Source organism: Cebidichthys violaceus, unplaced genomic scaffold (assembly GCF_023349555.1).
Source record: "Cebidichthys violaceus isolate CVI_PGR_0920_01 unplaced genomic scaffold, fCebVio1.0.p SCAF_81, whole genome shotgun sequence".
Taxonomy (NCBI): Eukaryota; Metazoa; Chordata; class Actinopteri; order Perciformes; family Stichaeidae; genus Cebidichthys; species Cebidichthys violaceus.
Window position 1 is genome coordinate 582,078 of NW_027176966.1, and position 21,353 is coordinate 603,430.

Sequence of the window (21,353 nt, forward strand, 5' to 3'; positions counted from 1 at the left end):
TTCGACATGCACAAGACGGACACCCACTAAGGAAACCATCGCAGAAACATTCCCATCTAAAAGATGAGAGAAATTGGCCCTCAGCGGATCTTCCGTCGGTCACCGGAATTGCGAGTGCAGGGTCGGGGCGGAGGGCACCGGGGAGAGAGGACAGGGAGAGGCCGGGGAGGAGGATCTCTCAGCCGGGCTGCCCGCCGCGGAACAGCCGCTGCTGCCGGTGCTGAAGAAGCAGGCTGCTGCTGCCGGGGGGAGGCGGGGGGAGGATGAACAGCGCCTCAGTGTGAAATTATAACACTCAGCTGGCTTTGGGAGTGTTTGTTTTTCTGTCGTTTTTCCTCTCTCTAATTAGTCCGAGGATGCGAGATAACGAACAGTGGCCTACTTAATAACTGTCACCCCGTACTCTTATCATAGTGGCACTTTTGGGTCGCCTCAAAGGAAAAAAAAAATCAGCACTTTGGAGAAGTAAAGGCCTACAGTTGCGAATTTACCTGTGCAGTACCTTTCAGGAAGGACGTCCTCCCACCTACAGACCGCCTACACCAGTTCAACTTTGTGCAATGATTACTTTTTATTGATAGTGTTTGTATTTGATAAGAGAAATAATACTCCTATACTGGTTATATAGGGACTTCTAGTGTGTCTGTGGTGCTCAGTAGTGAGTTTATAGTCACCATATTGCACTTGATGGTATTTTTTATCTCTTAAATGTTACTTGGCTATAATATTTATTTAAGGTATTATATATATATATATATTTATATACATATAAATATATATATATACATTTAGTTTATAGCTTTCTGTGATATTTGTATAGTATTGTACTTTAGATTTATTATAAGACAACTATAGTACTTTTTCTATTACACCTTAAGAACTGACTTACTTTAGAGATACATCCCTTGAAGGAGCCCTGTTTCCAGGTGCCTTGGTGGTGGAGACTAGCGGTTTATCATTTATTCATATACCTGTTTGTCTAATACATATTTAAAGGTCATGGATTGATTTAAGGCCAACATGATTCATTTGCAACAAGGAAGTGTTTCGCTGTATTGGGCTTTTTGTAGTGGAGTCGATTTCTTTTTGATTCCTTTTTTTTTTTCTTCCTTCTTCTTGGCTTATTTGACGGCGGGGCTGTTTGAGCAATACGCTGCTGTCTGGACCTCGAACGCGGCCTTATAAACCCTCAGAGGACGGTCGCCTGCTTAACAGACAGTCAGACAAAACGCATGTGTGTCATGACACTTGTTGGCAGGTGCCGCTTGCAGATACACCAACACGCTCAGTTATTTATAGACGTCAGTATCACTGTGTGCTTTTTGGAGTTATCGATTCAGAGCCGGTGTCGATGCTCGCTGGAATGTAACGCAAACTACGGAGCTGCTGCAGATTCAAACGGAACACTCGGTGGAGTACAGGCGGAAGTCAGCGAATGCATCTCCGGTCTTAGCTGGCGTCAGCTGACTGTGGGGTCACATAGACCGGAAGCCAAGAGACTTTGTCTAGAAGTGTGGCCACAAAGCACAACAAGACCCCCCCCCCCCCACACCTGATCTAGGTAGGACACATTTGTCTTTTTTTTCCCCCCCTTCAAATTCAAATATATGTGAATCCAACTCATGATATCATCTGATGCAGGCTTATGTTTGATTCTAAGTGGAACGATTGTACATGTTGTCTCTCATTTACAGAAATACACATCTATTATGTTTGTATTGCAGGATTGAAAACAACGCTGAGTTGACAATGTTTAACAGTGAGTGTGCCTTTTCATTCCTGCAGTCATGTTTTACAAGATGGCGTATCGATATTACTGCCAGATATCTTAATCTGTGCATTACTTTTAAATACTACGTGAAAAAAGAAAAAGTGCCCAAGTGCACGTATGTAGCTGTAAACGCGCTGCTAATCTTCACCTGGTTTGCACCCGTCGCCGGTAGGCCGATGACATCACTCTTCTCTGTGTGTTTCTGTGGGTTTGTCGTCAAGCTCAAGAGCACAAGCAGTCCGCCGGCGTACCATCTGCCGTTTCCTCACAATGCAATGTGATATCCGAGCAGTAAAAAAAAAAAACTCTGCATAAAGCGGTGTTTATGAACCGGACGGCTCAGTCGATTTTTATCGTGAGGGTTAAAACAACTCTTTCCCCTGAAAAAAAAAAACCCCGCTAAAAGCTCAATAAAAGACCCGAAAGACTTCATAAATCCAACACCTGTTCCGTGTCACTTTTGAGCATCGCTGAGTAGCTCGGTGAGGCGCAAGACCGTTTGGTTTTCAGGGTTTGAGTGTCTGTTGGCTCCTGATGTCTTCTGCTGTGGGGAAAAGCACATGTACAGTAAATAATGCACCATGACAAGCATTAGCTCGGGAGATCAGATCACACTGCGCTCTCTTCTCTTTGCTCTAAAACAAAAAAAAAAAAAAAAAAAATAGTTCCCCAAACTGAAACACAGGCTTGATCCAAAATTAGACCTTTCATTTCTCTGCGTTGAAGCTGCAGTAGGTGCATTTTGCAGAGGCGCATAGAGAGAAGCTCGCTCTCTCCTCCCCTCACGTCCCACCGAGGTAAAAGCAATCGACGGGCAAGTTGATTGACGGCTCAGAACGAAGCCCTGCCGCTCAAAAGTTTACCTCGGATGCCTCAGAAGCAAATGGCCCAGTCAGTTTTACCTCACTCATTCCTCTGAACCCCGACACGAGAATTGCGTTTTTTTTTTTTTTTCCTTCCTGAATCTAACAACACATGTCAAGTTCTAAAAATCTACCTTCGACAGCTTTAGCATCATACGAATACCAAAACAAAAATGAATTGTCTTCTACCAGTGGCTTGTGAAATTCGAAAAACATTTTTGCTCGGCAAATCGGTTTGGAGAATACAAAGGACCGTCCAGAATTTTGATCGTCTGCCAACTTGGCTCCTGCTGTTCATGTAGAGTAGAGAAACTTGTGATCAGCAGTCAAAATGTGTCATGATCGGGCTGCTGGCTGGTGCTTCTTTCTCACTCTGTGTCATTTTTTTTCTTCTTTTTTTTGGAGTTTGCAGTTACAGTGAGAGCTATTTAAAAGCCCCATCATTTCACTGTACACTTGAGCGTTATTGTATGTTCTGTACTTTCAGCCGTTGTGTAACGTTCACACTGCCGATGATTTATTTATGTAACCGTGGCTTTATTTCTATTTTAGACCGGTCTTCCGTGGTTCTTCCAGTCAGGGTTTGCATGCTATATTTCCCCCATTTACATGTAGAGCTGAACAGATTAGTTGATTAACAGAAGGTTAATTATCACTTGATTAATCATTGAAAGGGGTACTGCAGCTATTTAGCGTTGCCCTTCCATGGCGTTGGGATGGGGCTTGTGAGAGAGACAGATTCGAAGAAAGCTCGGTCAAAAATTCAGATATATCCTGACTTTTAGTCCCCCCGTCAACACAACCTCGTCAGCTCGGTCGGTCGCTCTAGATACACCTCTAGTGTCGGTTCTGGACGCTTCAGGGACGGCGTGTCAGTTTCCGCTCATAACATGCAAATAGTCTCTTTTCAAAATGAACTTCCAACGTCGGTTTACTTTGTTTTTAGGTTTACTTCTGCAACAAAACTCCTTGGTAAGGTTTAGGAAAAGGGCTTAGGGCAAAGACTTAAAATAAGTATGTTCCTTATGTACAATCACTACGCTTGTTAAACAGAATCAGAGTCAGGTGGTGTTCAGGAAACAGAAGTACAGTAAAACACAGCGTCACACGAATTTGTCGCCCGAGTTGAAATACTTGATGCAAATTCGCTTCATTAGCTGTGCGTCGTCCACGCTGCTTGGTGTGTGTTTCTGTCAATTCGCGTCTTTAGTATTTACTTAGCATGTAATCGCGCCACACTTAAAGTTTTGCTTTGCATTTGCCGTAAACACACCATAACAGATGTCTCCTGGGTCAAAGTCCTGTGTTTGTTTTGACCCGCCACCCGGTCCAACGCGGACTTTCTCGCTCTTTATGCCAAGTCAGTGGCTGTGAATGTTTAACAATGATGCGGATGGGCTTACATTGAAGTTAGTTGAGAGCCTGGTCCGTTGACGAGTTGCTCTAGTATAGAGAACCAAAGCCATGACGTCGCATCCCAACTAGCCTCTGCTTTCACAAAAAAAATGGAGTGTGTTCCGTGGGTTTACGTCCCATATTTTAAGACAAAGTGGTCTCCAGTGCAGCACTTGCTTTTAGTAGTTAAACGTTTCATGCTTTTAAACAACAAATCAGCAGAAAGTGTTGGTGAATTTTATGGATATGGACAAAACCGAGTAAAAATGATAAGTACCCGTGCTTGCTGCGCTGTAAATTTTCATGGAGCAGTAGTTTCTTCCGTATGCTCTCAAAGTAATCTTAGCCGTAACCTTTCTGTAAAGGGCTGTAAACCTCTGCAGCGTTCAGTCCTGTCTGCCCCGCTGTCTTTACAGACAGGCTGGAGGAACCGTGGAGCCTCAACTCGGCCCTCTTATGTCGAGCCACGATGTGGAATATGTTTGTTAAATGCCACTAAAGACAGAAATATTGGATACAAATGATAGTCTTTAACCACATATACAGCCTACGCCACTTAGGTTACATGGTTTTCTTGCTTCTGGAACAGAACCTGGTCCTGGTTTCACTTCGGCTCTCCATTACTCATGCCCAAAGAATCCTGGTTCCTCCGTTTCCCATATGACTCCATAGTGTCTTTCACTAGACGCTCTCTGCCTGCTAAACACCCACATCTTTCAAACTCCACGCCTCCGGTTTGCAACACAGGCTCTCTGTTGAAGATTTGAAGCCACAAGCAGAAATCGAGGTTATTTCTTCAAGCTTTAGAAGAAGAACACTGACCTTTTGGTGGAGTGCACCTGTCTTTTAATAACCCATAATGCTGAATATTATTCGTTTTCAGCTTCTCGAAATATGAAGATTTGCTGTTTTATACGATTGTTGGGCAAAACAAGCAATCTGAAGAGGACACTTTTGGGTATTTTCTCACAGATATTTTAGAGACTCAAGAATAGACGACAGATAAATAAATAATTATTAGTTGCAGCTGTACTTTTGTGCATCACCGTTGAAAGGCCCTTCGCGTTAACTAATACGGCCGCTCAGCAAATCGATCCGCACGCCGCTAACTGGGACACTCTATAAATAACATGCATCATTCAAGGAACCGTAGCGTACCTGTTTGCACACTGTCCATTAGCGATCTGTTCGGAACGCGGAATGGACTCTGATAGCGAGGTCAAGGCTTGCTGAGAGATGCTGCTGCTGCCGCATGAAGGCTCGACTCCTCGCCGGCGTCTCTCAACACCTTCCTCTTTTTAGATCGGTCTGTGCGGCCTCTGCAGAGCTCCATCGGCTCAGCGAGTGACCGGGGCTCGTCAGGATAAATGTTTCCCGAAATATTTCATCTCTGCCAAAATGTTCTCTGCGTGAAGCTACGGTTGAGGAACAAAAAAAGAAAAACAACAACACCAGAACCTCTTGCGGCGCTATGGTGCCTTGCTTTACCAGCTGGGCCCTGGATGACAGCAGTGATACGTTACATTATGTAATGAGAGGAACACAGGAGAGACTGCCTTGCATCTGTAGTCACAGTTCATGGATCAAAAGCAAACAGGGAGCCAACCAGCGTTCTATCATAACAAAGGCAAACACAGAAAAAGCCCTGAGCATTTCAGCGCTATTAAGACACCCACTCCCACTCCAGCCTCCATCTCTGGCTCTTGTGCTCCCTCTCTCCATTCAACTCCCCCTTCCTCAGTGCAACTCCCCCTCACCCTCCCTCTCTTGTTAAAGCTCCCCTAGATGCGTTTCCTCCATTTCACCCTTTTTCTTCCGCTCTCCCTCTCTCCAGCTCTCTCTCTCTCTCTCTCTCTCTCTCTCTCTCTCTCTCCTCTCTCTCTCTCTCTCTCTCTCCTCTGTCTCCCTCTCTCCAGCTCTCTCTCTCTCTCTCTCTCTCTCTCTCTCTCTCTGTCTCTCCAGCTCTTTCTCTCTCTCTCTCTCTCTCTCTCTCTCTCTCTCTCTCTCTCTCTCTGTCTCTCCAGCTCTCTCTCTCTCTCTCTCTCTCTCTCTCTCTCTCTCTCTCTCTCTCTGTCTCCCTCTCTCCAACTCTCTCTCTCTGTCTCTCTCTCTCTCTCTCTCTCTCTCTCTCTCTGTCGTCCTGTCTTCACTCCATACAGCCTTGCTCTCGCGCTGTCCCTCCTACTCCTACACGAGCACTTACCCACCCCCCCACCCCACATATACACACACACACACACACACACACACACACACACACACACACACACACACACACACACTGTGTTCCTTTTTTTTTAACCAACCTCTTACTCATGTATGTCTACATCCCTCCCTCCCACTCTTTTAACTCTGTCTCTCTCTCTCAGTTCTCTCAGAGGGTCTAAGCTGGAAGCGATTGCCACCCACACATTCCCTCTTCAGCTTTCAGCTTGACATCAGATTTACATTCAAAATGAGCAAGCGCAGATATTTCACATGTTGCCTGGCACATGGCTGCACGCACAAACATGTGAACACACGAAACTGGTTGCATGCACACGTGAACGCACATGTCCGTACCGTATGTTTGACATGTACGGGTTAGTTTTCTGTGTGTCCGCGATCATTTATTGCTACAAAAATTGCTTGTTGAAAAAGCAATTTTGTTGATCTGTTAGTCATTTATTAGCAAAAATGATATGCTAGTTGCAGTTTGTGAATTGTGGGGGTTTGCTGCTTTTCTCAGTTTTCTGTGATTATAAATTGAATATTTTGGATTATTGTTTGGACTAAAGAAGGATGTGCATTTTTGTGAACACAGTTAAAGGTGTTTGATTTTAAATTGAGGGATTTAATACACCAGCAGACAACTATTTGCCATGTAAAGACACGATGGCCTGAAGTCTCTCTGAGTGTGCTGTAATCGCTGCTTCACTTTGCTTCGTGCGTTGTATGTTGGTGGATGTGGGCGTGTCCACCTGTCTAGCTAATCTCCGTCGCACTTCCCTGCGCTCACGCCGCCGTTTTTTTTTTTCTGATTACGACACCGTCTTGACCCACGCCGTCCTTGTGGAAGCGCAACGCCCGCCATCCGGTTCCCCCTCAGGTGAACGATGTTAGCTCTGCCCTTCTTTGCTTTTACATGCAGCCATTTCAGCACCTTTCATCAAAGAAATTGAGAGATTAATAAATAATGAAATTACATGGATCGATCAACACTGATGCTGTGTGTGTGTGTGTGTGTGTGTGTGTGTGTGTGTGTGTGTGTGTGTGTTTCTGAATTAAAGGAATAGTTTGACATTTCGGTAAATAGGCATATTAACTTTCGTTAGATGAGAAGATCAATACCATTCTCATATCCGTACAATAACTATGGCGCTGGAACAGGGAGGCCATTAAATCAGCTTAGCAATGAAGACTGGAAATAACAGGAAATTGGTTTAGTCAGTTCAATATTACGCCTGCCGACACATTTAAAGCTAAACTAATTAAAACATTACCTGACTATTGGTGGTTTAGGAATGAGTAACAACAGTTTATCCATCCACCCAGCGTCTCCGCTGTTAGCCCCTAATCTCTAACGAGAAGACGCTTAAAGACGCTTAGTTGTTCTCCAAAAAATAGTTTCACCAAGTTGCTGTAAAACCACACATTTTCATCTTTCCATTTCTGTGTACAGATTAAAGAAATGAGATACAAGGTGCTAATTTGTTAGCTCTAGAGGTGTTGGTATGTGAACATAATAACAGCTAAGCTAAGCTAATTGTTTCCCGCCGTCCTACTATTCATACACAACATATGCATCTGGGTGTTGTGGGTCTATTCATCTAACTCTCGGCATGAAAGCAGAAAAGTCGACTCGTTACTCGGTGATCTGGATCTGCGGAGGCATGGTGATGCAATCGTACGGTTGGGCCGCAAGTAACGTAACATCGGGCTGAAACGCAGCGTTTCACTGCCCTCTCTAGCGGAAAGTTTCACACAACCAAGAAGTAAGAGGTCTGCATTGTTGTACCGTTAACCACACAGTGATGTCACAGTTCCCTGGAGTACACCTGTACATCACTGCAGGGTGAGAAGTTAAACCCTTATATCCTTCAAAGGATATAAGTGCAGTTCGTGACAGTGTGGGCTCCATGGTAGCTCTGGCAGCTTGACGGAGTGGCAGCTGGGGGCGGGGCTTAGTGAAGGGTCAATTGCACTTCCTCATGCTATCCCAAGCATGAAGCCCAGGCAAAACGCTACAGGCCAATCCCCCTCCCTTGAGATGGGACGCACCATGTTTGTTGACTAGTCCTTGTTGTGGATTGTGGGTGAACACGCCATGGATACTCCTTTTTTTTTTGTTGCATTGTGGGGAATTTCTTGAGGGCAACATGTGGAGGATCTGAAAACACGTCACGTGTTACCACCGGGTGTGATTCGAGTCTCTCCTGACAGTGATCTGATCAGTGTGGTTTATTCCACAAGATTTGGTCGAGACTCTTTTTCTTCCCGTTTCGTCATGGACTCCATTCTTAATCGACACGCACCTGGCCATCTTTCCAAACATTTCAACACGGCGATAGTGAGAATGAGCAAACTTGAACAATGTTGTTTCAGCACATGGGTGAGTTATTAGGCAGCTAAATGAAAGAGACAAGCATGTCTACCTTGCCGCATGACCCCAGCAGGACTGAATCACAACCTCCCCGTGACACGATGATGCCTCAGCCAGGCTCCGTTTTCCAGTCTGCTTTTCAAGCCTTTACGTCTTTTCCAAACGGCAATTTCATAATTGCATTTTAAAAGAGGTACAACAAGCGAATCAAAACAGGTCTCCAGATGTCTCCGCAAAGCGCAAGTATGTTCTCTATTGAGAGCTTTGTTGTATGCCGTGTTTGAAACAAAAATGTAAGGTGCTTCGGGAGGGAGGAGGGGGGGGGGGGGCATTGCCATGGCAACGAAAAACACAGAGCCTGGCTCTGGATCTGAAAGAGAGTGAGAGATGAATAGATTTAAATGGAGAGATCCAGACTTTTTTTTCGTTCCAGGCCGATGCTTTTGTTAACTCCGTAATAAACCATTAAAGTGCGAATTCAGGTGTTGAAAAAAAAAAAAAAAAAAAAAAAGACAATGACCGTGCCATTTATTTCAGTTTTTAATTTGTCACTCTGCTCAATGCCCCTGCTAACTCCACCCATCTCACATCTTTTCCCATTACCGTAAAGACGGTGGTATCAGAGGACGCATGCAGTGATTCTGAATGGGTCCTAGCACGTGCTGCCGCCCACATTTCTCCACTCTGTGCATGTCGAGTGTAAAAAAGGGCATGATCGGTGTGTTATGTCTGAGAAGCGAATATGGGACTGTATTGAAGTTGATGAGTACCATTTTCCAAAATGAGGAAATCTGCTCTCGGCACCTACTCTCACCCAATGATAGATAATGCAGCATGTGGGGTAAATCCAGGTGCATGTTAAAAATATAGGAGGTCTCCGAACTCCATGCAAGTGCTTTATTCTGGGTTCAAATGTCGCACTGCTCTTTGCAAGTCTGTGTCTTGTCTATTGGGGCGATATTCTTTCAAATGAACAGGAGGTAACTTAATGGCCTTCGTTGGATGTAACCTGTGGCAAACCCCTCGATGGTGTTGTCGTTATTGAAGTCATTTTCTTTCTGAAGTGGCTCGTAGTTGGAGAAGAGAAAATGTCAGCAGGCGTTACTATCAGAGAAGAGTCAACATTTAAAAAAAAAAGGGTTTGTTTGGGACAAACCGCAGGGGAGAAACAATCTGAGTCAAAGGTCCACTTTCAACCATATCTCATGGTCTTCATCATCGATCCTTTATGGTTTAGGGAGGTTAACTGCATAAACAGATAAATAGATAATTTGACACCTTTCAGAACAATCTTGAAGAGAGAATCATTTTAAATTATAATAATGTATATCTTAACTAACATTAATCTATTTTTAGTGTTGCTCTGCCTGCGTTCAAACTATTTCCATAACTGCATTGATTTTTATCTTATATTCATATATATATATATATATATACATATATGAATATGTAACCTTGTGACCCATTCTGGCCAATAATAATATTTAGGAATGTGCACTTTCCCTATTAAATAAAGTCAATATGCTTTGACAGTTTACTTTACTATAGTTGATTGTTGTACAACACAGCTACAGATATAGACCCTGCCACTTGTTACAGCAGACTTGCACCTTTTTTATTGCACGTTTGCACTACTGTTAAATAACCGAATGGTTAAATGCACGAGGGAGCCTTCAACCTCTTACACTTATCTCACTGCACGGTGCTCTCAGTGAGACACTGTGTTGCCGATACGTCTTTTAAATTATAGTCATGATTTATATACTGTATACTGTAAGTCAACAGTAATCTGCCCTCTGTGGCAAGAGAAAGGATTAGAATGCCCCATTCACATCTCCACCCCACGTGTACATGAATACAGACAAATCTGAATAAAAGCAAACCGTGTGTTCTCACAGGGAAAGTCTAGAAATGTATATTTGGAGGTCAAACTGCATTCATATTCCAACATTTGCTTCAGAGTCTCTTTGGAGATTAAGAAAGTCAAAGCTTTCATTGCTCTGGGGATTCTCGCTCAGCAATTTCTGACTGAAATATAATGTGAAAACAAACCGCCGCATTGGGCTCTGTGTAAACGAAATGCTTCGTAAGACAGTTTATCACTTGTGAGGAGTCGTCATCAGAGGGTTTTGTTACGCTGGTTACGGATCACTTGATAATTTAACAGCGCCGCTGGAAATTTGATGTCCTTGAAGCCATTAAGTTCATTCATCCACCCGTTCATCACAACACGACAGCGCCAGTCGATGCTGAGTGTGGCCCGGATGTTTTGTCACTTGCTTGTGGCTCCCGATGTTTCTTTTTGTTTTTAATAAAATGCTCAACATCAACACTGATGTTTTTCAGCGATTATGAGAAACGTATTATGCACAGCTGCCGAATAACACTTAACAGTCCAGAGCACCTGCAGCGCAGCCACCCCACACTAAGCTGCTAAAACAGCTCGCCTGCGAACTCTGATTCTAATCGTCAGCGCGTTTAGAGGGACAGTCCCCGGTGTGCATTCATATCGCAACACAAGAACTTTGAAACATATAAGAGCGAGGTATTTTCCTCGTAAACACTTTCTGTACTTTTATGGGGAAAAACAACAACAGCTGCAACTACCTAAAGCGGACAAAGACTTGGTCGACTTCCAACAGAAATCCAGAACTCAATGAAACCCTCCATTGGAGGATGTAATAAAACACGTGCTCTCTCTGAATCTTATGACTTCAAATTGGCACCAAAATGTGTTTTTTTTTTTTTTTATATAATCACCCGAAGGGTTAGGACAGTACACCAACTCATAGATTGCTTGTTTTTCTGATCTCTTTGTCTAAACCAACAGAAACGGCCCAAACTTCAGTGTTGTTTCTTTTTACAGTAAGACTGATGCCAGTTGAGTCCTAAATCACCATTCTCTGCTTGACACAATCTGCTCCTCCAGGAGAATCTAATTAGTTTGGGCAACAATATATTCTGAAGTGGTTCTTTGATATCACTGTTCTGAGGCCCGTTAATGGAGACGGCTGCAGTTATGATGCATGCGTAGCGATGGCATAACCTCCGGCCGTACGGGGCGGCACCCAGAATAAATGCTGTTAATTAACAAACACCGAAGAAAGTTTGAGTACTACTGTGAGCGGCCACGCAAGATGCATTTAGAACGCGGTAAACTAGAGAAGGTCAATTCCTGGAAAAAGTCAGTAATCCTAACTTCTTGGAAATACCGGGTACCAAACAATATCTTTTTCTTTATGTGTCAATCATCTTATAAGCGTAGGTTTAAGTCTTTTAAATGAAAAGTCTTGCAATTATGTAACCCTATTACGAAACACAATTTTGAGGAGAGTCAACTGAACTTAATTTCGATAGAATTACCGTCGAGTGTTAAAAGCGCTCTTGACGCCTTGTAACGGCGCTAGATATTGAGTTTCCCCTCCTCTCCTGTGATTTGTCAGTCACCTTTTCATGTACGAACCCTCAGATTTCATTTAGAAGACTCCATCATCCAGCCCAGTCATTCAGCCCACAGAGTTTGATTTGGTAGTTTTGTAGGATGTGGATTTGTGCAAATAGAAACTGGCATCGCATGATGTCTCGGCTAGGCAACAACCACCTCCGTGGTCATCTTCCTCCCTCCTAATGTGGGTCGGAGGAGATTGTTGGGATTGCAGACAGACAGAAGGACAGGCTTGCGGTGAAAAGATTGCCATTTGAACAGGTAAATGAAAGAGAGTGAAAGGAGAAGGGCGATGGGGATGAAAGAAGTACAGATGAAGGTAATGTGGAGAAAATGGAAGGTTCTAGATGCCACACATATTTGAAGGGGGAGGGAGTGAGAGGACGGTATGAGAAAAGGAGAGAGAGAAAGAGAGAGAGAGAGAGAGAGAGGAGAGAGAGAGAAAAAGAGAAAGAGAGAGAGAGAGAGAGAGAGAGAGCGAGAGAGAGAAAAAGAGAAAGAGAGAGAGAGAAAAAGAGAAAGAGAAAGAGAGAGAGGAGAGAGATCAGGGTCTGAAGAGAGGTAGAGGGATAAATGCACTATTTGATTTATGTAAAATAGCTGCGTGGGAGAAATGAGGTGTGTGTCTGTGTGTGTGTGTGTGTGTGTGTGTGTGTGTGTGTATTAGTGTGACTGTGTGACAGAAGAGGCTGAGAGCAAAGCAAAGTGCAGAGATAGACAACATGACAAGTCAGGGTGAGATCGGCTGCAGTGCCGCAGAAATAGACAAGAATTAAGAATGAACAAGCAAAATGTAACCAACTCATATTTCGAACGATGTCGAACAGGGAAATAACGAGATGTGCAGAAATGTGAAGTAGGCTTTGATATCATCCCGCTGCAGTTGGGAGCCGATAAGAATTGATTCCAGTGAACGATGGTCACCCTGGCTTTATCAGACAAGGGATTGTTTCGTCTTCATCCGGTGGAAATGTGCTGTTGACTTTACATATTCTCGCTTAATCTTGTTTGTGCTGCTTTTATAGCTGCATGGCTCTCGGGATGACAATGTCTGTCTGAAATGCTCGACAACCACTGTACTATATTGGACGGTTTTACATGAAATCGAGTGCAGACGGTCACGATCCCCAGAGGATGACTTTGGTGGTCCTCCTGCTTTTCATTGAGCTCTTACCTGCAGGTCAAAATGTCCACTCCTCCAGTGAAACCTACCAGATGGATTGGCCCTAGGTCTTGTGCAGATGGACATTTGATGAATCCTAAAGACAGAATTTTCCTCTAGTTAGATGTGTTTGCATAAAATGTTGTATCGTCAGGATTGCGTATGGAGACCATCAACATCCCCTCCCTGCTTCCACCCAATGGCATGGCGCTGTTAAGGTGAAGAATGACTTAAATGTGCTATATTCAAAACTCAGAGCATTGCCTCCACCCGGCTCCCAAAATGGTGTTGCAGGTAACAGAGTTAACAATGGCAACAGTACTGACAGAGCTAGCAGTGTTTACCTGAGGGGGAACCGGATGAGCTCAGTGCATCGCGGTGACCATGAGCTTCACTCTAATACAGTAAAAGTCACGCGAGGCCGACCCGGCTGTGTTAACACAGCACAGGGAGGCTTGGAGAACAACACACAGGGAGGGAGAGCGACTTCATTATCGGCCCAGCTAGATAGATTTACATAGCAAACAGTTGTGTGCTGCTATGAATATGCGCTAATTATCGAATAGAGAACACACCGTGGTTGAGATGCATACCAGAAAAACAGCAACGTCCCTGGTTTGGTTCCACTGCAGGGATCTTTGTCGCATGTCTCTCTCTCCCCTGTGTTTCTTTTCTGTATCGCTTATTGTCACGATCAAATTAAAGCAAAATACTAAAGAAATACTTTTAAAGAACTTAAAGTCGGCCTAATATATGCTTGGGAATTTGTCTCGGGAGCATCAGTTCATACATGATGATACCGACTCTGTCTGTGTGTGATCAATATTATTTTGCATTTTGAAAGTATTTACGTATAAAGCATAACCCACACATCGGTGAAGCAGTTTATTAAAAGTTCTCCACATACAATACATGATGCATGTATACATACAAAGAAACCACAAGATTTAGATTAGATTACAAAATCTTAAGAGGAAAATATGTGCTAAATGTATACATGTATTGACAGTAAACACAATACAAACTCTAAAGGTAGTGGAGGGTATTTTAAGTTTTAAGCCCGCCTTTAAAGCTCAGTCAGACACACCTCAGATCCTCTGCTGATTTGCCTCACCAGTGTGTTTTAACTTCCACGTTTACGAGCAAGTTAGAGATGTATTTCGTGGCCAAACCATTTTGATTGATTTATAGGCACGCCGTGAGATTTGTAATTCTCCTCTGTGAAACGCGAGAGCCATTTGTGGTGTTATTTTCCTGCTGCTGGCCGTCTCAAAAGCCACTTCCGTCATACAATGCATGCGCGGGAATTTCCCCTCGAGGACAGCGATGCAGAGGCGCCCCTTCAGTCCGGACGTTTTATCGCGTTTCGCAACGTTTGGTCGAGGGACGGGGGCAGCAGAGGACGCGGGCCACAAACAGGCGATATACCGTCGCTGCGTTCAACGTTCCCTCCGGTTTTTTTGACGCGATTGTGTTGGTGCCGCAGCGATTAAGCAGGCCAGCCGGGTCAACCCGGGGCCTCCTGTGCTCTCTCACTGTACATTTCACACTCTCTCTCCGTCATCCATCAAGCGTAGGACAGGAGTTTATTCCCTCACTGACCAATTCAGTGCATTAGGCAGCGACACGCCGACGGAAGTCAATAAGTGCTTTGTTTGTTTAATGCTCGCTCCTCTCTATCCGTGCGTCTCCCGATCCCTCCCTTCAACATGCAGACTGTTAACATTCGCCCCATCTGACGTCCAGACAGAAAAATCTATCTCTCAAGCCTCTCGCCCACTTCGTCCACCTCCTCCCCTCGACGGATGAAGGCGTATTTGAGTTATACGCGTGCAGCAGTAAACGCAGCGGCGCTGCTGGTGAACGCGTGTGAGCCGGCATGTCTTTTTTTATTTCTGCCTCGCTCACCTTTGACCTCTATCTCGCTCTCGTATTCTGTGCTGCCCTCTTTCGTTCCTTCAGGCAGACTGTCCGTAACGGCTCTCCTGTAGCTGTTTATTTTCACAATGGCCCCCCCCCGTCTTTCTCTCCCCACATCCTCTCGCTCTACCTGTGTCTCGGCGAAGCAATTTTTCCTTCTGTCCTCATTTTATCTTTGAATGTCTCCCCCCCCCCCCCCCCCCCCGATGGGGATTAGAGTCTTACCTGTGGCCCTTTTCTCGTTCTCTGTCTCTTAGATCATCGCGCCCGGCGGAAGAGCATAGCCACTGGGAAGCAGCCCAGCATGGAGGTCCCTCCCACTGCCCCAATTCAACCCTTCCGACAATCCGTGAGTAACCCCCCCTGTCCCCGGCCCCGCTCGCTGCCTCCGTCCCTCTCGCTGTCCCTCCTCCCTCCTCCCGCCCTGGGCCCGCCACACACCTGTGGCCGCCGGGCCAGCGGCACCCCGCCTCACCCTTTCCCCCTCTCCCTGGCTGTCTATCCCTCCCTCGCCTTGTGCCAGCGGCAGCAGCGGCAGCAGCACCGAAAGGGCTCCAAGAAAGGGCCCGGCACGCCCCCCATGCCCCGCTCGCTGCCCCTCTCCCCCTCCCTTTCCTTTACCCTGCCCCACTCGCCTGCTGCCTTCTCCTCCTCCTCCCCCTTCTCGTACTGGGGCGGAGACTGGAGGGCTGCCGGGTTGAGTCCAGTGGCAGGAGCAGCGTTTATTGCACCACTGCCCCCTGTTGAGGTATGTGACACAAACATGGCAGAAGCGGAGACATTGGCTATAGCATCGAAACATCTTTTTTTTTTTTTCTTCCTTCATTTTAATTCTCCAGGATAGTCACTCCTCTCACTTGTGATCTCTGAAGTCTGAGTTAACTCATATTCACAGAATAATTGGAACGGTACGCCTCAAAGTGCCACACCAGTGTGTTTGCAAGTCAAACTATTTTCATATGCATGCTGTAAATTATTTGTTCTACAGTTCCAGGAACCTTTGGTCTTCATTCCCCAATGGTACAAAAATCAATTAACACAGTGTTGAGTCGTGTAATCTGCGTTAATGTTTGTCAAAGTTACGTATTAATTGTTGTGTGGTAATGCCGTTTAAATGCAGATCGATTTTAAAATTCTGCACTGCATTTTGTTTGTTTGCAATGGTGACGTGTTTGAATTTACACATCACCATTACGGACATAGAATAATAGGAACTTCATGAATTTGTACAGGGGAGGAGCCCCCCCCCCCCTCCTCATCACAAAAACCTCTCAAATCCAATGAAGTGCAAGCAGAAGCAAACAAGAGTGGAGGAAAAAAATCAATAAAAGACTAAAATTAATCATGTTGCCTATTTATAGCCGATCATTATGCAAAAAAATACACTTTTGAAAAACAGCTTTTCAGTGAATGATTTATTATTTTATGGTGTTTTATTTAGTTTTCATCTTTTTGTGTTTTTGTGCCCTGTGAAGCACCATATCACTCTCTCTCTCTCTCTCTCTCTCTCTCTCTCTCTCTCTCTCTCTCTCTCTCTCTATATATATATATATATATATATATATATATATATATATATATATATATATATATATATAAAATCAAGTCTGCTAATAGAGTTTCATCATATGATAAATAAATGAAAACCAATGGATTCCTGGAACGACAGAAAAGATTACAAATGGTTGACTGTGATCTGAATGAAATCAGACTTGCAGTAAAAGGTTTAAAACACGCAAAAAAAAACCTGCTGGTATGATTCTTTAATGTCAACAAAGTAATAGAAACAAATCGCTGTTGTCTGTTTTTCATACTAAAGACAACTTGAGTGAAAGAGGGAGCGAGAAGCTGGCAGCGAAACACATTCTGTCTGCGGACAAAAATAATCTGTTTATTGTTTTATTCATGGCAATAGAAACTCAATCACGAGGTATCAAAACGTGCACATAAAAGGGCTTAAAGGATAGATTGGTGGCTTATTAAGTTTGTGCCAGTGTTCTTTGTTGCCCGTCTCCTTCCCATTATTTCTGCTGGTGTTTGCACACTGTCACTGTAACTGGAAATGGCAGCAGCTGTTTTTTCTCCCTTCACAGGAAACTATTCGCTGCCCATTCACTGCTGCAGCACGAAAAAAAACAGCTTCCACAGACTTGAGCATTACGGGAGCCAGATAATCCATCAGAGTAAAAGTGAAGCCCCACTTTGGCTTGGTCAAATTTTTTTTTTTGTGTTTCATTATTATTGCATAGTGGCGGGGATGAGTGTTTTCATATCAATATTTCAGATTCTCTGATTGGGTGAACAAGCCTGAAGGGCAGGAGGTTGCCATTATCCTACATTTTTCTCTTTCTGTAAATCACAGGACACATGAGGGTAGAAATAGAGAACGAAATCCCCAAAAAGCACATTGCTCGGTGTAGTGGTAAACCCGCATATACCCTATTACCATCACTTTATCCCTAAATATAGCCACAAATACGTATCAGTGCACATTATGCAGCCGATAATGTTGGTCTTTCACGTAAGCTGTGGCGTTAACTTCCTGCGAGAGACTCATTTCATCCTAAAAAAAAATACTCTGTCACCAGGGAAAGTCCTTCATTGAAAATGTCAAAGTAAGCAAGCGGCATATTACCGGTAAATTGAACCTAAATTGTCAAAAGTTAACGTACTCATATTGCAGGAAAAAAAAAAAATCTCCCTCCAGTGTATTTTAGCTGTATTACAACTATTAATTTCATTATAATCTGCAGATAATTATACAATATTTATTTGGTAAAAAAAAAGTGAAGTGCTCAAGTAAAGCACCTGAGCACATGTGTTTTGTGACATCCCTCCACAGCTATTAGAGTGACTTAGCCACTGAAGACGAAGTTCCCCCTCCCCCTTTTCCCCTCCCTTTATCGTGGTTTATTGTGATTCTCTCCCTCTATCTCTGTACTGAATGCTTTTGCTCTTTGAGACTTAAAGTGTCAGACGGAGCGGCTAATCAAATCAGATTTAGTCATGCAGGCCATTAGCTTGGAACCAGCAGATGGAGCCAAGTCTTTAGTCATATCCTCAAGACAGGCTTCAAAGCCATTTGACTCATGCCAGATGATGAGGTGTCGTTCCCCTCCAGTCATTCTCCCACTCAGTAACGCTGCTATGCTATAGGTATGGAAACGATATTGCTGTGCGAGTCTTCAGGATGCACCTGAGAGCTGAAGACATGAAGCTCCTTTCAGGCACATAAGAAAGAGAGAAAACCACAAAGGGATGTTTCACGCACGCTTTGAGCTCTTAACGTTACCTTTCACAGCTTTCAGTTCAGAGTTTGAAGCATGAAAACTCGACATTTACGGTCGGCAAACGTAACGATGTCATTGTTTCGGTTTTTAAAAGGCTATTAGTGGGCTGAAATGTCATCCGGCTGGGAAATATCACATCTTCTTAAATGTAGTCTTTTTTTCTTCCAAGTTATAGTATATAGAAGTGACGCATTATGTTGAAATATGAATTGCTAATTCATATTTCAACTGTTGAATTCGGCTGTTTTCTCACTAAGAATTACTTGTTTCACTTGGTCCCCCTTTAAATGGACCAGTTTGCAGGACACTGTTGAGAACTGGTCACGATAAAGTTGTGGTTCAAGTCCAGTCAGGATGGTCCGGCATATCAAGGGTCTTTCCCCAAAAACCTACGATGCGTTCCTGACCACTTGAGTGCGCGTTCACACACACACACACACACACACACACACACACACACACACACACACACTAGCAGACGAATGTGTCCCACTTAATCCACAGTTGCACTTTTTCTAAGACCGCTTTGAAGACGTATTCAGAGCTAAATGTATCCCACAATTCACCACGTCTACTCGGGCAACACCAGTCCAGTTGTTGAGCTTCCGTCATGTAGGATTCAGTGTTAAAAAAAAAAATATTGATTATGTCGACCGGCCTTTCAAGTTTGCACTTTACCAAAACTCAAGTGTGGGTATTGAGACGAACCCCAAGTCACGTTCTCCCTTATGCCAAATGATTGTGTCTCAGATTGTGTCATTTGATCATGTAAGGGAAGCTCATGCCGGACAAACTGGACCTTGATCTGCTGAGCTTGTTGTTGGACTGTGTGGCTCACCACTGCCCACCACAGGATCTGATACAACACTGCAGTTCCCTTGTGGCGAGTGGACACGTGTGGGTGTGCGACTTCTTGTTGATAATACATGTACCTTGTGCTCCCCCCCCCCCCCCGTCACACATCGTGTGTTTTCATTTGTGTGTCTCCATCTGATTTTTGGTGTTACTCTAAATACATCTCGCGCAAAACCCCCACTGACTCCATGGGAATCATCATCATCCTCATACTTTAAACATTCTTTCTCCTTAAACCAAACCCGGCTCTCTCTCTCTCTCTCTCTCTCTCTCTCTCTCTCTCTCTCTCTCTCTCTCTCTCTTCACCGATCACACTCATCTTCTCCAACTTACTTTTGCCACTTCTTCATCTTCTCCGTCACTTCGCGTCATGCACGTCCTCTCCCCTCTCTTCCTCCATCTGTCCGCCCTTCTCGTTGTTTCTCCTTCCTCCACCCGCTGCAGAGCTTCCTCAGTAGAAGGTTGAAGGGCTCCATCAAGAGGGCTAAGAGTCAGCCCAAACTGGACCGAACCAGCAGTTTCCGCCACATGATCCTCCCCCGCTTCCGCAGTGCCGACCAAGACAGGTCAGTGAGTGAGCGAGAGTGATTTCAAGCAATTCTGGATTAATCTGCTGTGTCTTGGCTGCTTTTGGCTGTGGTAATATGCAAACAGTGTGCAGTTGCATTTATGTACGAAATCAAAAAAAAAATGTTTCCCCCCCCCCCCCAGACTGCTTGTGTCAATGTGATGGCATCACAAACTATTTACTTTCCCATCTACTTACTCGATATAAAGCTTCTCCCTGATGGAAACAGGAAGTTGGGATGGGGCATGACACAGTTAGCGGTCATTCAAAAGTGTAGACCAATATGTTAAGGAGAAAATGTGAGTTTTATTAGACGAGTGATTTAGAAGGGGAGGCCGCTCTGTTTTAGGTATATAGAGTGTAGGTTATGATGATAATGGTACATGAAAATGGCAAAGCTCAACCTCTTTCTATCTAAACATCTCAACCTCTTTCTATCTCTTTCTCTCGGCCGCTTTCTATCTATCTATCTATCTATCTATCTATCTATCTATCTATCTATCTATCTATCTATCTATCTATCTATCTATCTCTCTATCTATCCATCAGCTATCTATCTATCTATCTATCTATCTATCTATCTATCTATCTATCTATCTATCTATCTATCCATCATCTATCTATCTATCTATCTATCTATCTATCTATCTATCTATCTATCTATCTATCTATCTATCTCTCTCTGTCTCTCTCTCTCTATCTATCTATCTATCTATCTATCTATCTATCTATCCATCAGCTATCTATCTATCTATCTCTCTCTCTCTCTCTCTATCTATCTATCTATCTATCTATCTATCTATCTATCTATCTATCTATCTATCTCTCTATCTATCCATCAGCTATCTATCTATCTATCTATCTATCTATCTATCTATCTATCTATCTATCCATCATCTATCTATCTATCTATCTATCTATCTATCTATCTATCTATCTATCTATCTATCTATCTCTCTCTCTCTCTCTCTCTCTCTCTCTCTCTATCTATCTATCTATCTATCTATCTATCTATCCATCAGCTATCTATCTATCTATCTATCTCTCTCTCTCTCTATCTATCTATCTATCTATCTATCTATCTATCTATCTATCTATCTATCCATCATCTATCTATCTATCTATCTATCTATCTATCTATCTATCTATCTATCTATCTATCTATCTATCATCCATCTATCTCAACCTCTTTATATTCATCTCTCTCTCCACCTCTTCCTATCTCTCTCTACCTCTTTCTGTCTACCTTTCTTGACCTCTTTCTATCTCTTTCTCTTGACCTCTTTCTATCTCTTTCTCTTGACCTCTTTCTATCTCTTTCTCTTGACCTCTTTCTATCTCTTGCTTTAGACTTCTTTCTGTCTATCATCTCAACCTCTTTCTATCTCTTTCTCTCGTCCTCTTTATCTTTTTGTCGACCTCTTTCTATCTTTTCCTCCCAAACTATTTTTTGTCTGTCTCTCTCAACCTCTTTCTGTCTCTTTCTTTTCCCTTGACCTCTT

The 21,353-nt window shown here is 43.7% G+C and overlaps 1 protein-coding gene across 1 annotated transcript in view; it reads left to right on the forward strand.

Moving 5' to 3' along the window:
• The window catches only part of syngap1b (synaptic Ras GTPase activating protein 1b), a 147,306-nt gene that overhangs the window by 84,500 nt on the left and 41,453 nt on the right, over positions 1 to 21,353 (forward strand). Inside the window, 1 exon segment of the mRNA XM_068702163.1 lies at positions 19,728 to 19,849. Within this exon segment, the coding sequence (XP_068558264.1) occupies positions 19,728 to 19,849 (122 nt within the window).